We start from the raw sequence: 17689 nt of genomic DNA on the forward strand, positions 1-17689 counted from the left end.
AGCTGCAGAACCCGCCACACAATACTTAGGTCGATTAACTCAATGGGGCTAAGCCATAAGCAAACCCACAGCAGAAAGCTGAGGCTCTGCTTCAGTTTTCCGCTTTCGGATAAGTTCACACTGAGTTTTTTTTGGTCAGGATTTTGAGGCTGTATCAGCCTCAAAATCCTGACAAAAAAGACGGTCAGTTCTATTTCCCGGGAGCCAGTTTGTTTCGGCTCCCCAGAAAAGAAGCGACATGCTTATTCTTCAGGCCGTTTCACCTCGCGATTCTGCCTGAACGACACTCCCTCCTCCCGACTAGGCCCATTCATTGGGCCTAAACCGGAGCGGAGGACGCGACTGTATGCCGGTCTGAACTTACCCTTAGGCTCCAAAGGCCCGGAAGGAGACGAATCTGAGGCAGAAGGCAACTTCAACTTCCTTTCCAAATTCTTCGGGTGAACAGTCCCTTTGGCTTATACACACAATTGTTCCATTTTTGAGTCTAATATTCATGACCAATAGATCTGCCTGTCTGTTTTTGGCCTTATTTACATGACTGTGAAATTCTGCCATATTATTTTTTTTTTTTTTTTTTTTTTCATGACCAACACACAGCCTTTTAAAACCCATAAAAGTCTACGGCTGTAGTCAGGTGCCTGTCGGACAAAGGCTGTATTCACACTGAGTAACGCTGGCATTTTTTGTGCTTATTTTTGCACATAGTGCCGCGTTAACGCCGGGCAACGCCACCGCAAAATAGCGCGGCGTACACGCAGCGTTTACGCGGCGCTATGTACAAAAATAAGCACAAAAAACGCCAGCGTTACTCAGTGTGAATACAGCCAAAGAGCATGTCAGTTCGCTATGTTTTCGATGTTTATATACTGAAACCAATGGAGAGAAAAATCCTCCTTGCAGGACTTTTTTTCTCTGGCGATTTTAAGCGGAATCTGCGACGGAGTCTCCTAATGCTAGTGTGAACCTAGTGTTATGTGTGAATTTAGGCTCTTCCTTATATAGCTTGTAATAATCTGAAAGCTCAATTTTATCAAATTTTTGGAGAGGACATACTGTTTTTTTTTATGTGACAATTGTTCCCTTTTAACAGCAAAGGTTACGTCTACATCTGTGTTGAAGTGTCCGTTGCAGATTCATGAGAAATTGCTGGAGTAAATAGTTCTGCAAGTCTTATTCTTTTTCGTTAGGTGATTACAGTTAAAAAGGACAAACCCCATTATTGTCAATGGATTTCCTCAGCTTCCGTTTGTATCCATTATAGAACAAATCTGTTTTTCCATTATTCTGGTCCTCTGACCACAAGAATGGAAACGACACGTGTTAATCTATTAAGTATTATATAGGGTTGAGCGATCCAGAACGGATTCCGATCGGCGATCAAGAAAATTTCGCGATCGGAATTCCGATCCCGATCTTTTCGGGCGGGATCGAGTTCAGGGTTTATTTCCCACAATGCTTGGCTACTGGCCAATCACTTTGGGAAAAGCTTAGCACCCATAGGAATGGAAGCGCCCAGCCGCTTAACCCCCTGCGTGTCGGCTGCGTCCATTCATTCCTATGGATTTACCGCAGCCTGCCACTCTTCTGCTTCATCCCTGTTTTACCGTATACTCAGCTGAATATACGGTAAAAAGAGTGGCAGGCTGCGGTAAATCACTGTGTGCTGCGCTGCTGTGAGGAAGAGGAAGCAAGTTCACGAGTAGATAGATACTACTGTACATTGACTTGTCTATCTACTAGACAAGTCAATGTACAGTAATATCTATCTACTCGTGAACTTCGCTCAACTTATCTGCTCAGAAGTGCTGCCCCTGCCCTCCACTGGTCCGGTCCTCTGTCCTTCATGTGGCTTCAGAGCGCCCTGAACCCGCCCCCGCCTCCCTAGACTAGTATTATAGAGAAGGCGGGGCTTATGAGAGTGTGGGCGGGTAGTGGGAGGGGAGATGTGAGTGGTGCACTCACCTCTCCCCGCCGACACTCTCCAGCTGCACCAAGCCCCGCCTATTCCCTGCATCTCTACAATACTAGTCTAGGGGGGGGGGGGGAAGCACTCTGAAGACGTGTAGAGGACAGGACCGGACGAAGAAGAACTGGGAGCTGCAGCTGTGCAGGTAAGCGGACATCGGTGGTGGTGGTGGGGGGTTAATCACTACACAGCGTGGGGTCCAAAAATTGAATCAATTTTTGGACTACATGCTGTGTAGTGAATAGGATCGTTTTTAAAATCTGATCTCCGATTATTTTAAAAATCTCATTGACTTGCATTAGGATTGGGATTGAGTTCGAATGGAAAATGATCGGAAATCGGATTTTAAAAATGATCCTGAAATTTCAAGATCGGCTCAACCCTAGTATTATAACATTGCTATACAGTATGTCAGTTGGGAATTCTATGGGGCTTCCTTGTTAATTTAAAATTTTTATGCTTTGCACTAAGGTCACATGGATATCTTGATATTTAGTGGCATTGTGTCAGTGGTTCTTCCATTTGTCAACTATTTTTGAAGAAAAAAAATCAATACAAACTACATACAGATGACATTTGTTTATTTTCACAAACCCATAGACTTTAGTTGGTGGCCTTGATCTATAAAACAGAACAATATAGAGCATCTCTGTTTTCATGTTTATGGACTCTCTGTGAATAATTATATTGAAATAGGTGAGTCCATGGGATCCCATCTTTGTGCTGTCCGTTTTTCATGGATCAAACAGAATACAAATAATAGCAAGTTGGTTTAATAAAATGGTTGATCCATTTTTCACTTCCATAAAACACAGATGAACTATGGCCACAGCATGCCCATAAAATCAATAGGTCCACGCGCTGCCTGTTTTTCACTGCGAGTCACTGGAGCTGAGAAAAAAGCTTTCTAGTAATTGTATTGCATTGAACTGAAATCTGTAATTCTCCCTAAACCGCTGAATCGGTGATGGTGTTGCTGTTTCTGTCAAGCTGCTGCTGCCATTGTGCATTTGCTTTGGCATAGCATATATTTTTCATCTCCTCCTCTTGTAGGCAGGTATCATACTGCATTATATGTGATAGAAGTGCAGTCTTAGCAATACATGTTTTTTCTCCTAAAGCTCATGTTTCATATCACCAGTGATCTATGCCCCTGAACCCATCCTGCCAGCTCATGCTTACATTTCATTTTTTGGCACATAGTCCACCTGCGGCAGACTCTAGTAGCTTATCTATATGTAGTGATACTACTCAGGGCTCGTTCACATCTGCGCCCAGGAGTTAGTTCTGCAGGTTTCCAGGAGAACTGGGCAGGAGACGGAAACCTGCCGGCATCTTTCCAAACCCATTCATTTGAATGGGTTTGAAAAGTCTCCGGCCGTGAGCTCTCCGCAGCGAAACTGGTTTTTTTAAACCGAACGCAGAGTCGGACATGCTGTACTCTGTGTCCGGTTTAAAAAAAAAAAAAAAAAAAAAACTGTTTCGCCGCAGAGAGCATAAAACGCTCACCGGCGCTCATGGCCGGACTCTGTATGACAGGTTTCTGCATGCAGAAGACGGAAACCTGAGAACGGAAACCTGAACGCTGGTGTGAATCCAGCGTCAGATCCAAATGGTTACAAGAGGTTCCAATTATTATTGGTTAACCTATACAAACAAAACAATGAATATTATTTATAACACTACTAGACATACACAATTAATCTTCATAATAATGCTTAGCTCAACGCATGTTTATGGAGGTATAAACATGTTCTATATTAGAGATGAGCGAGTAGTGAAATATTCGAGATTCAATATTCGTTTTGAGTAGAGCCTCAATATTCGACTACTCGATCGAATATCGAATCCCATTATAGTCTATGGGAAAAAATGCTCGTTTCAGGGGAAACTACTATTCGACTAAAGGAGAGTCACAAAGTCCACGAATAGCAGGAGGAGAGTGTTTAGGAGGAGCGCTGTGCAGTTAAAGCGCACGGACCCCATAGATTATAACGGGTCCGTGTGCTTGCCGCACACTGCCCGCACGAATCATTCGTGCGGGCAGTGCACGGCAAGCGCGCGGAGCCCATTATAGTCTATGGGGTCCGTGCGCTTTAACTGCACAGCACTTGCAGTTGCGCTGTTCCGTTCGGGGGTGGGGGTGGGGGGTGTTCCTCCTGTGGACTCCTTCCGGACGGGAGGCAAGCGCTAATGTGAACCAGCCCTTACTCGTCTTGCAGAACCAACATTGATTGGCTGAATGCTATACACTCTGCTGAAGGCTCGTCTCTGACGAGGTGGAGTCTAAGATCGGACCACAATGGAGACTGCTGTGGTCCAATCTTAGACTCTGCCTCTTCACAGACGAGCCTCTGGCAGTACCAGCGTTTATTGGCTGAATACTGTACAGTGTATAGCATTCGACCAATCAACGCTGGTTCTGAATCGAATCTTTACTGCGAATAGCGAGTAGTATTCGAATGAGTACGAGTATTTTGAATACCATAGTATTCTATCGAATACCGACTTGATTGAATACTACTCGCTTATCTCTATTCTATATGCAAACTAGTCATCCTTAACATTAAAACAAATTAATATTGTGTAGGTCCCCCTTGTGCCAGCAAAGTGTTTCTGTCCATCAATGTATCAGGATGCTAACTAATACACCTACAGGACCATGTGGGAGAACATTTACCCATAGACATGCAGATGAAGTCGCGGGAAGTGCTAGTAAATGTATAATTGACAAATCATACAGAATTTTTTTTCCCTTAAAACTATATCAATCTGTTCAGCTCCTTCATCTCTGTAACTTATTACATTCTTTAGCTATGGCCACCTTCTACTGTTCCATGTTTGGGTCAGATTCTTATGTAACATTGCAGGAGTTTTTGGCATTGGACAAGGGTCAGGACTCCAACCAGTCTGTAGCCATATACGCAGCAATCTGTGATTCCTGTTTCTGTGTTCTGACACCTTTCTATCATAACCAGCATCTTTTGTAGGGTTAGATCACACGTGCTAGCCTTCTCCCTCTACATTAATCGGTAAACTTTGGTTGTTCTACCTCCAAACCACTTTTGGGAAGTAGCAATCATTGCACACCAAAACACATCTTCAGATCGGCAGTTTTGGAGATGCTCTCCAGCCATCACAATTTGGCCCTTGTCCAATACATTGGCTTCAATGGGTGGTGACACAATCTGTACCTAGATACGGCTATTTTCACTCCAATTTCAGCTGGATATAATCACTAGCCATGCAGATTTGCTGTTACCGTGTGGCCAGTAATGGAATGAATCAATATTTCATTGACAGAGAAACGAGAATATCAACGACCCGAGGACTGGATGCAGTTATAGCCGCATCCAGGTACATTACCTGTCAGCACCCTAAATGTTATTGGCTGATCAGTGTGTATGTATGTATGTATGTATGTATTCATCAGAGTGAATACCTAAACTTGATGTGTACAAACTCAACAAGAGTTCTGCGTTATGGATCAAAAGGCACTTTTTGTGCACTGTATTCTGCTCAAGAAGCAATGCTTATATGGTACAAAAGCTGTGTAATGTGAAATTAGCTCAGTAAGCCATGATTTTGTGCATTTATACATGGGAACCATTGAATTATATGGGCACATTATTGAAAGGGAACCACTTATCATGAAAATGCAGTGATTAGCAGTCGGCATATCATAGTGCAGATTGATCTATAGTTTTGCATGAAGATAATGCCCACCCCATTACATTTACCTTTTGTCTTCCTGCGGGGAACGGCTGCTCTTTTGTGACTGTGCCAGTGCACAGCAGTCCTGGCACTGTGCTGTAGGCTTCACTCAATCTCTACAGCACAGGCATGAGCAGCTACTTGGGGCTCCCATGCTTACACAATACAGATGGAGGACTCTGGCTCTTTTGCGCATGCGCGACCAGACATCACAGAAGGAGGAGGAGCCGTTTCCCGCAGAAGGAAGCCTTGACAGGAAGAAGATGGCTAAGTATGATGGGATGGATGGGGAGTATATATGGGTGAATATACATTTTTGCTTAATTGTGTCATTTAGAAAGTAGGTAGGGTGTTTAGATTAATGTAGAAAGTACATTTTATTCTGGACAACCCCTTTAAGATCTGTTTAATGCCTACCCCAAATATGGTCATTCCTTAAGAAAGCCCCATATGTGGCCATATCCCTTGGGTAAGAGCGGATGAGTCAGGTAGATTTGATTCAGAATCCATTTGTGCTACGGTTCCTCGATAGAATGGGCATTGCCGCTGATTTGTAAATTGGCAGCATGCTGACTTTTGTACTAATGAAGAAAATTGGATTCTGTACCAGAAGTATTTTTGCCTTCCTATGTATTAACATTTTACAGAAAAATTGTAACTATATAGTTGTGGTTTTCAAAACCACATCCACCTTTATTGTACTGTAACTTCTCAGAATTTTTATGACGCCTTTTAAAATTCCCTTAATGTGTCTCTAAAATTGGTACGTTTAGAATTCTATGAGCTCATGCTAAACCTACCTGTACTGCTGCTTTTATGCAGAGGGAGTCGGAAGAGTCTGCAAGGAAAAAAAAAAAAACTAAGCGTGTATGTTGCCTTGTGTGCTGGTAATACAGATCTACGTGGACTCTGCATTCCTCCAAAGGGAACATTCACATGTACAAACATACGGATTTGCTGTGCCTTTCAAATGTAAAATTCAGCAATGAAAATGTGCAAGGTGACATGCTGCAGATTAAAAGGGTTATCCAGGGAATAATAAAGTTTACCAAAGTATTCCCTAAGCTTTTTTTTTACTAATATGTACCCCGATTTTTCCCTGAAACCACCTTTTAAATGGGGGGGGTATATATTCGTATTAATAGCTTATAAATTACAAGGAATAAACATTATTATTCCTTGGATATCCTCTATTAAGGGAGTGTCCACATGACATGGGTACGCTGCAGATTTTTGGCGGTAAGAAGTTTACAGATGCAGAAAGCCCACCAAATAGTGTGCTGCGGCTCATTGCTGTGGGTTTGCCACAAGTTTCGCCTTATGAAAACTGCAACGTAATTGCTGACGATTTAACACCCATACCACAGGTCCCATTATGGATTCTCTTATAATCTGCCATTCCATGGTGGAAAATACGCAGCATACCTGCCCCCTGTGGTCTTAATAATGTCATATCACACCAGTGATCAGTTTGCACTGCTTGAGAAATTTCATCCTTTTATTGTTAATGTAATAATACTCCAGATTAAAATCTACAGCGAATGCGTCACATGTGGACATGCTATTAAAGGGGCTGTGCATGAAAACATGGCTGACTCCTTCTTCTTAGCAAGTGATCTCAAGTTCATTGGTCACATGGCAATGCTACAACTCAGTCCAGTTAAAATGGAAGAGAACCATGCATGTAGTTGTGAATTGTTCATCGATAGACTGTGTTCATCTATATCATTTGTGTCCAGTCACTTATATTATGTCTCAGGTAGACACAACTGATGGGTCTGATGCTCCATAACCTCTAATGGGTGACGGTTCTGGACCTGACAACACGCCAGATTGAAATATTCTGTTGGCGATGGAAGGAGACTTTGCTGCACCCTTATTTTGCCCTTAGGACTATGGGGTTTTTTTTGTTTTGTTTTTGTAGTTTTGTAGCTACTATTCTTAGGTGTCATTTGCCTAGGAACTATTTGGGGCCTAGAGTGAGATTGTATATAGATGTGTCTAGAGGGCAGGTAGGATATATAAGGATGCTCCATAGACACTAGTGATAATGTCTGTTGAATATACGGTACACGTTATAAAAGTCATTTTTCTACCCCTCATCTTTGAGATGGTTTTTAATGGTCTGTGGTACTGTACCTCAACCCCCCTCCCTTCTTGTTTTGCTATAGGATCAGTCCACAGTCTCCTGCTGAGCCTGGCAGCCTGTACTTTTGCGCGCACACACATTTTTCAGAATCTGTGTGGTCTCCTTTGTCCAGTCTGCTTGCAGTGCAGTGCCCGCCTGTGCCAGCTGCCTTTTTGGGAGGGAGGAAAAGAAAGGGTAGTGATGTGGGCTATTTTCCCCTTTCCTCCTTGGTGTCATGTCGGATCAGGTGTCAGAACACTTCTTTTCTACTTTTTCTTCGCTCATTCAATGATAAGCATTCATATTTTTAAATATGTGCCCTCCTGCTAAATCTGGAGGGAGAAGGAAAGGAGGGAGAAGTGCTAGTCCTTCACCTCGCACAACAAAGTAGGAGGCAGATTGAATGGGAATATTGTAACAATTGAGCATATGGCAGAGCCTGCTTATTGTGCTTTATTAGCTGAAAGGTACACAGTGCCGCTAAAAATGTTGTTAATGTGGGAACAATGACTAGCAGTCCAGAATATTTCAAGTATACATCACTGTAAAACATATAGAAAAAAATTATTCTTATGAATTGAGTATATAAAGCAGTGGTTTTCCTTCAGGTAAAGGCACATTAAGGCTAAGGCCCCATGCTGTGAAATAGTTGTTTGGTTTTTTTTGCAGATTTTGCTGTGGTTTTTGAGCCAAAGCCTTAAAGAGGACTTTTCATGTCCTCGGGCACACGTGGTTTTATATGTCGGCGTTCCTGTTATGTGCCTCGAGGCAAGAGATATCGGTGCAGTTACTGGTATCTCTTCACTGTCAGGAGGGAGTTTCTGACATTCTAGCCAGGCTGTGAGGAGCGCCCCTCCTTACAGTACTGCACGCAGCTCTGACTGTTGGGGGGGGGGGGGGGGGACAGAGGGTATATAGACTATAGGGTACTTGAATTGAAAAGTTCATAAATTCTGTAGCCGGTCTCAGGCAGCACATTTTTGCCATAAATCCACATAGTTGGGTCCTAATCCTTGTCGTGCCCGAACTAGCTATGCAGTAGAAAAACTGGTTATTTCTGCAACCTTTCCGTCTCCTCTCTTCTTGCTTGGGTTTTTATTATTTGCAGTTCTTCAGTCATTCTTTTATTTCACTTCTGTCTACTCACTGACATTCTTCATGATCTACCGTGCCTCTATTACACTGATGTACATTGTGTATTACTTTCCTGGGCTTTGTATGTCCTGGTTTTCCTTTCCTTCTATTTTCCTCTTCTTCTTTTGTTTTTTGTTTTTTTTTCTTTTCCTCTACACTTCTTTCTCTCGCTTGCTGTTTTTTTTTGTATTTTTTCTTCTGGCTGGGCCCCACAGGCAAGCTTGTGCATATGGTTTAAATTGACTGCGAACTTTGTCAGCTGAACTTTGCTTGACTCTGTGTAGTTTTTGCAGTACCATGAGCACTGTTCAGGCATTCCTTACGTGTGTCCTGCCTCTTCATTTTGCAATACAAAGAGCAAGGTTTCTTTTGCTTAGTTTTACACATTGTGGGTAATGCAGAACACATTGTAACTTACTACCAAGAGTACCTTTGTCCAAACACAGTACATGCAGGCACAAAAACGATTCTGGATAGGTTATTAAATCTTATTGAGTCCAGGTCCATTTCTGTAAAGAGAAATTCATTGAATAGTCATTGACGACGTTCTTCAGATATAAATATATAACGCTATAGTTTTATATATAGATATCAAGTCCAATGGCTAAAGTGAAGTTTGTTTGTTTTTGGGTTTTTTTTTTTATCCCATCTATTATAGCTATGGAAAATTTACAGGGCCATACAGTGTTGTAATTGGTACTATGTGTTAGAAAATATAGTTTATTTTCTATTTGCTAGGATTATTTGTGTATAAGTATTTTAGGTTTTGTTTTTTTGTTTTGCTTTTTTTTTAAACTATAGAACCTCAGCTGTGTGGCAAAAACACAGAGAGAAACTTATTAAGTTTCAATAAAGTCACTTGCTCTACAAAATGCCCTACACCTGAATTATTAAAAGGCTCCTCCTAATAATCCAAGTATGTGCCTGAATTTAGCTCCATGCCATTCAGAGAACTGGCTTAGGTTTCAGGTATAACTCACACCAGCTTTCTGGCATAAGGTATTCTCTCTCAATCCACTCACTTTTGTAAAGGTGGTGAGCAGAGCACAGAAGGAACAACTGGGTGCAAGAATGAACCATGCCCTACGTTTACACTAGTAGATGGGTTTATACATGTCCCCCTATCATGTAAACCTAACCTTGCCTGCAATTACCTATATTTTTACTGCATTGTAAATTGACATATATTTCTGAGACTTGCTATCCGGTCTGACAGTAGCCAAATGATCTCTGTATCTGAGCATGTCTTCTCTGGGTTTTCTATGATATTATTGCAAAAAATAAAAATCTGCATTGCCCTAGGCAGCTGTAGAAGTATATTAAATGTAGAATGTAATAGAAAATGCTCATGGGCCAAAATTAACATTTAATGAGGCGCTAAAATATGACTACAAAATATATTATAATTTAGAATATAACTTTTTGCGTGTTTGATTTTGTTTTCTAATATATATATACATCTTATTTTAACAGGCAGAGCACATTGAATGAAGAGGGGGAAATGGATCTGCCAAACCATGCCAAACAACTGCTGCTTCAGCTGAATCAGCAACGAGCCAAAGGTTTCTTATGTGATGTCATCATCGTTGTGGAGAATGCTTTGTTCCGAGCTCATAAGAACATTCTTGCTGCCAGCAGCATGTACTTTAAGTCTCTAGTCCTTCATGACAACTTGATCAATCTGGATACAGATATGGTTAACCCGGCTGTTTTCCGACAGATTTTGGACTTTATTTACACCGGTAAACTCTTGACATCCGACCAGCCAGGAGAGCAGAATTTCAGTGCTCTCCTAACCGCAGCAAGCTACCTCCAACTCCATGACTTGGCAACTCTTTGCAGGAAGAAACTTAAACGTTCTGGGAAGCCATTTGTTGGAAAGCTGGGAGTGCCCAGCATAGGCCGTGTAGGAAGAAATCACAGGCTTTCTGCTCCCCCTATTGCTCACATGCGATTTTCTGGGTCCTTGGATGGTAACAAGGGTTCAAACTCAAATGAGTTGTCGAAAACTGTCCAAGAAGATGAGGTGTTTGTTAACAACCCCATTCAAGAAAATAGTCACCCGTTAAGCCTAGGTACAGGAAGCAACAGTAGCCTCAATAATAGCACTAATGGGAGTGACCATGAGCTAGGCCTTGACCTTTCTAAGAAAAGCCCGTCCCTACCTGCACAAGAAGAGAATGTACAACCTGACAGTCATGTAGGCTCACCACAATCTGCCTCAGCATCCCTAGCCAACTGTGCCTCATATGATGAATCCGCCCCCCAAAAAAGAGACAGTGAATCAATGGAATTGGAAGAGAACCACTCTGAATCCGGGCCAAAGAATAACCTTTGCCACCCAACACGTAAAATGGAGTGGGATAGGAGAGAGAGAGAAAACTCTCCAGAAGTAGGAGAGACTATGCCCAATGGAGTTATTGTTGGGCCTATGTCAAAAGAGAGAAATTCTGGTGGAGGCTATGCTTCTGAGCAGAGTTTCCAATGTAAAGATGATGTGGAAAATGGTAAAGACGTCAGTGAGGAAAGTGGGCATAGTGAAAATGAAAATGACCATCCCAGTGCCAACTACGTTTACCGACAAGATGGATTTGAGACTGTGCCATTTGGCGACAACTTGTATGTATGTATACCCTGTGGAAAGGGGTTTCCTAATTCAGAGCAGCTAAATGCTCATGTGGAAATGCATACCGAAGAGGAGCTCTATATCAAAGAAGAGGATTCTTACTGCAAAGAGGAAGCAGAAGACCTGTCCACTCCCAATACAACATTTCCAAATGAATCACGGCCATTTAAATGCACAGTGTGTGAGAGGAGCTACAAGGATCCAGCCACGCTCAGACAGCATGAGAAAACGCACTGGTTGACCCGTCCCTTCCCCTGCAACATCTGTGGCAAGATGTTCACACAAAGAGGAACCATGACCCGCCATATGAGGAGCCACTTGGGCCTCAAACCTTTTGCTTGTGAAGAGTGTGGAATGCGCTTTACCAGGCAATATCGACTGACCGAGCACATGCGTGTCCACTCAGGGGAAAAGCCCTATGAATGTCAGCTCTGCGGGGGAAAGTTTACCCAGCAGCGCAATCTGATCAGTCACCTGCGTATGCATACCTCCCCATCATAAACCAAAGACTTTCTTGATACCCTAAGAATGTGCTTCTCCTCTGCACACAAACTAACCAATTTACCTTCCTGATGACTTGCTGCTTTAAGGGTACCTGTTTTCCAGTTAGGCTGTATCATCGTAGAAAGGGGGTGTAATACCTCATCTGAGCTTTAAGATTTAAAGAGTGATGACAACATTTCAAGTTATGGTACATTGGAGCAAGCGGTGTGTGCTGCCTCCATATCTCTCCCGTGCATCCTCAGGACCGACACAAAGACTTCAATGACCCACTTGCTCACAAAAAATTAAATAAAAGGCTGTAAATTGCTAGCATGAAGCTGGCAGAATTACCATGCTATATTTTGCAAGGTGACAACCTGGTAACGCAGTCAAGCTTGCATTTGGGTTTGAAGGTGTGTTTGGGTTGGAGGCATTTGCTAAAGGCATGTTTTTAGCACCATGAAATGTCCACACCTTTCTACATTATGGCCCTGCGTACATCTGTCCAGCCTTAAGAGGTGCTGGCTTCCCAGTTGTATCCATGAATGAAAACCAAGGAAACCTCACAACTCCCTCTCCTGGTTACCACTGTGGGCATCTGGATAGGCTCATGCCAAGTTGCTCGTCTCAAACACCAATGTAGAGAAGGCAGGCTGGCACTTTCTGGGGCACTTGGTATCTTTTTGGCTGTGAATTCTTTGCATGTTCCTTAGTATCTATCTTTTTTCTGAATGCCCTTTTCACCACAGACTGGAAACTAACATTTTGCCCAACAGTTGCACCAATGTGAGCCAGTGGGAGGGAGGTTTTCTGTTATCCCCCACCCCCTTCCTGTCCATAAATAGGTACTTGTCTCAGTGGTGGGCTTTGGGAGACTTGTTTGAATTACATTTGAATCTGTGAAATTTTGAACTGGAAGTTTAGGGATATTGTTTGGGGTGGTGGGTTAGTATTCTTGTTTTTCACTACTCACTTTTTACAAGATTGAACTTCTCTATGTATTGGGGAGCTCAAAAACTGAAGCATCGTAACTCATTCTGTCCTTCACAGGGCTCCCAGTGCTTTGTTACAGTGCATAATGTCCTGCTTACATGACTCAAGGTGTTGGCTGGTTGTAAGTTATGTATATCTTCACCACACATGCTGCCTCCAAAAAATGGGGTAAGAAATTCTCCTACAGACAGGTTAGCACTAAAGGCCGTCTGGCAGGAAAGAGCTCTCTTACCCTATTGCTGTTCATGGTGACGTGGTCACCAGTTAGGTACTCCTGTGTGTGTGAGTGTGTGCGCATGTGTGTGCATGCTTGTGTCAGCCTGGTTTGGCTGTGTATGTAGAGACATGTAAGATGAAGGATGCTATGGATTGGTCACTTTTGCTACCTCTTGAACTCTTGATAAGTGAGATGCTTTTACTAAGAAGCTTTTGCGTAGGTTTTTTTTTTTTCCGTGTAAGTAAATGTATAAAGTTAGAACATTTAAATTAAATGGGAAGCATTAAAACATCAGGAATGTCAGGAATTTGCCACAAAATTCACTGTATTAACATAACTTCTGATCCAAAAAAAAAAAAAAAACCCCAAAGAGATCCAATCTGAAACCAAAACCTACTAAACCATTCTTCAGCTGGTAAAAATGCTTCTTACTACACTAGCAGGCGATGAGGAGGGATTCTTACTGCTAGGACTAAATATGGGTGCAGTTAACAATTGCATGACATCTAGTGATTTCATTGGGAAGAGGCACAGGATCAATAACATTTTTGCAGGTATATTTTGGAATCTGTACTGTAAGAGTAGATATTTACGATTGAGCTGTGCAGGAGGATAACAAGTGTTCACTTCTGACTCTCTGCTTTGATAGTTCCTAAAACAGGGTCATGCACAGGTACTTTCTGTCTACATCATCATAAAGAAAAGTCACTTTATTCTGAAAGCCCCATATGAGTTAGGGTACTCCAGTAAACAGTGCACTACAGCGGGATCTGGTGCAGGGTGTACCACATTTAGTTACTCATTTCCTTCAGGATGAGACCTTTTTTAGTTTCTCTCAAATGTTCTTGTAGGGCCAAAAACCCTCAATGATACTTAACTGACCAAAGTATTAAGTAATCTGAATGTTAGTGCAAATGAAAATTGTCATAAGCGCCTAATAGTATAGAACAACCCAAAAACATCAATTATCCGTTCTCCCATGGCACTTGCGGAGTCTAGAAAGTTTACGTTAAGACCAAAAATATTTATGAAATGTGCCAGCCATATTATTTTCTTTCCAATGTAATATTCTAAATTCAGTCCTGTGGGTTAAACAATTCTCAAAGTTAGGCCCGGTTCACATGTGCGTTCGGGTTTCCATTCAGAGTCTCCTCCGAAAGGAAACTTATCCGCATAAAAAAGCGGTTACCTAAGGAAACCCGCAGACCCCATAGACTGCAATGGGGGTCCGTGTGGTTTTCACTCTGTTTCCACACGAAAAATGCAGAGGAAAGTACTGCTTGCAGGACTTTTCTCTCCGCCTAGTTCATGCGGATAGTCAAATGGAATGGCCCAAACGCAGATGTGAACCAGGCCTTAATCTGATAATGGGAAAAGTAACTAATTATATAAAGGAAACATACCTAAAGGACAAGGTATCGTTCTGTTCAGGAGGAATTGCATTTTTGTTTTATGCATTGTTTTTTTTCCTGAATTTTCTCGCAGTAAAGGATTCTGTATGAGCTTGAGGTAGCTTGCCTGCTTTGTTTTAACAATGAGTAAAGCTGGCTAGCCCAAATACCGTACCTCAAATGTGTAGCATTATTACATACTGTTTACCTCCAATATGGTTTACAGTAGTCAAAATTAGCCCTAAAGCATTAGAGCTCACATCATCTAGACTTGGTGTTACTTTTGATTCTACTTGGTTCTATAGATAGTTTCTATCCACGTAGCTCTTATCACGTAGTAGATTACAACCATAAAAGTGCAATTTATTTGGTTTCCAGAAGTCTAGTACCCATGTAGAACATTCAACAGAAACTTGTCTAAAGAGCAGTCCTGAACTATTTTGCACAATATTTGCAGAAAGACCTCAGTGCCATATAGACAGTCTTTACAGTATGTGAGAGTAGCTCTGATATTGGTTAAGAAGCAATAAGCGGCGAGCACAAAATGTTACCCACAGTGATTGATATTCTCCGTAAGCCTAGTCACACATATTCTTTTATAGAGTAAGGGAACATATGACCAGCCAGAAGATCTTGTCAAACAAAAATTAAACATTGTAGCTTTTTTTTTTATTTTTTTTTTTTTTATATCACTAGGGGCATTAATATGTGTACTGTATCTAGCTCTTCCAAATAATTCCACCAAAAAACAAAACAAAAAATAACTTGCTTAAATAGGTTGTCTTGGGGGGGGGGTCCTAAAATACACAAGAAATGGAGCAGTGAACAATGATGGCCGAATGCTTTTCATGTACCTGCTGTTCTTTACTTTTTCATTCCCTGTTGAGACTGAACACTTCCGAACCGAAATTGCTATTATACTCTGGGGTCTCTTCAGACTACAGAACATAATAAGCAGAGGCTCAGGAGAGGTGAGGGAAAAAAAATAGTGTTACACTCAACTCTAGTGTGACTCCCTGATGTCTTTGGCACTTCTGGCTGATGTCAGAGACTGGTTTCACGTGGTGTTACAATGCTTGCGCCTATGAGCAATCAGCAGTTCTTGACGTCAGCCAGATGCACCAAAGTTGCACAGGAGAGGTGAGTTTAATAGCAGTTTTAGTTCAGACTTGTTCGACCCAAACAAAACAGTCAAGCGAATCTCTTCGCCCAACACTTAATCATACTGTAAAGGGGGAGTGGTTTAAAAGGCAAATGACCTAAATAATCACCATTAATTATAATTGAGGAGAAATGCTTAATTAATTGTGAATTTTGATTTAGGCCATAATTGCCCAGCCCTTGGTGAAAGTTTTTCAGAGTGTGTTTGTTTTTAAAAAAAATTTTTTTCTTTTTCACTACCCCAGACAACCTCTTTAACATTGCGTTATATATATAATTTTTTTTTATTATTGAATTTGTAACTTCCTGCAATGACCTAATGATGTGAGAGCTAATAATCTGCTTCCAGAAAGGCTGTAAATTGTAATCCTTTGAAGATCTAGATGCAAAACTGTTGAATATAAAATGTTTTTGCAAATGAATGTTCTCTCCTTTTAACACATACCAAAAATTTGTGCCCTTTTCCTTTACTTACATTACCCTATTGGTGACTATATACCAATTTGTTAATTGCAGCCCTTTAAAGTAATTGACAATTCAAGCTTCACCTTCACCCATGTGTTTATGGAAATCATAACTCTTAGAATATTTTGCTTTTGACAAGCATTTTTTTGTATTTTTTTTTCTCAGCACTTAATATCGACACAAAGTCTGTGTATAATTGAGCGTTGTACAAACTTTTTTTTTTCTTTTAGCTAGCTGTGCAAGTTTGTGTTCTAGAAAATGCATTTAAAGGAAAATACATTTCCAAACTGTGACAACATTAATAACAATATTTCTCAAACTTCAGGGACTGGCTACCTCCAGGCAACAAACTTTCAGCCACATTTCTATGACATAGTATTGTATCAAACATTTTTTCTGTATTTTATGATAAAGGCAAAACACTAGTTTCATATGAAAGCAAATTTTAAGAGTTTTGGGACCTGGGTGGGGGAGGGCTGGGAGTTATATTCTACATATGAAATTGTGCTGTACATGGTAAAAAAAAAAAAAAAAAAAAATGCAGCAAATTCACAATATAAAAATGCAGGCAGTGGGAAAATGCTTGTTTAGTTCCGAAAATATTATAACTTTTTTTTTTTTTTTTCTTTTTGGAGTAACAGGAATCAATTTTTTTAAAAATGTAAACCATAAACGTTGATGTATTATAAAACCATTTAAAGAAAATTAAAAAAAAAAAGAAAAATAGCTTGTACCCAAATCCGTAAAACTATTTTTTAAACCAAAGCACATTTTGAAGAAACCAACTGGGCTCAGAAAATAATAAGAAAAAAAATAAGAAAAATAAAAAAAAAAGCAAATGGACTATTTATATTTAACTCATTGTTTACATAAGTCTTTACAGTTTCAGACCTCAACTACAGACCAGTCAAAATTAATTCCACATTTTCCATGGGTTGACTATGACCTCAGTGCTTTCCTGTATGAAATTCTCGAATTGTAAAGTATTACACGATAGTCTGGTTTGGTAACTAACCAATCAAAATTGGACAATTAACTCTTGCTGTGCTGGTGGTTGGCTTTAGCTCTTGTGGTGTGGGGTAGCCTGCCAATGGCCATTCAGAACATCAGTTTACAGTACGTGGACTGAAAAGTTTCAGTGGATGACCAAGTATATTTTGGAAAGACTCCCCCAAAACACGCTAGCTACACTAAACATTTCTTTGATTTACGAGCAGCACAATTTTCCATCCATAGAGCAACTATGTTTAATCTAAGTTGCCAACTCGCAGATCTTTCATGAAATTTTTTTTTTTTTTTTTTTTATAAGATCCCAGGTAAACCAGATTAAAGCTATTAAAATCTGAATTATTTTGACTATTCTTCAAAATGTGTGTTTAAATAAACTTGTTTTGTTTGTTTTTTTGAC

General features: G+C 40.9%; 1 protein-coding gene across 2 annotated transcripts in view; it reads left to right on the forward strand.

The window, feature by feature from the left end:
- HIC2 (HIC ZBTB transcriptional repressor 2) overlaps nt 1-14310 on the forward strand; it is a 30049-nt gene extending 15739 nt beyond the window's left edge. For both annotated transcript variants that reach the window (XM_075275690.1, XM_075275696.1), the window contains exon 2: nt 10419-14310. In XM_075275690.1, coding sequence (XP_075131791.1) covers nt 10419-12072 — 1654 coding nt within the window. In that variant the 3' untranslated portion in view covers nt 12073-14310. The remainder of the gene's footprint in view (nt 1-10418) is intronic.
- Nucleotides 14311-17689: the final 3379 nt, after the last annotated feature.

The sequence above is a fragment of the Leptodactylus fuscus genome, chromosome 1 (genome assembly GCF_031893055.1).
Source record: "Leptodactylus fuscus isolate aLepFus1 chromosome 1, aLepFus1.hap2, whole genome shotgun sequence".
Taxonomy (NCBI): domain Eukaryota; kingdom Metazoa; phylum Chordata; class Amphibia; order Anura; family Leptodactylidae; genus Leptodactylus; species Leptodactylus fuscus.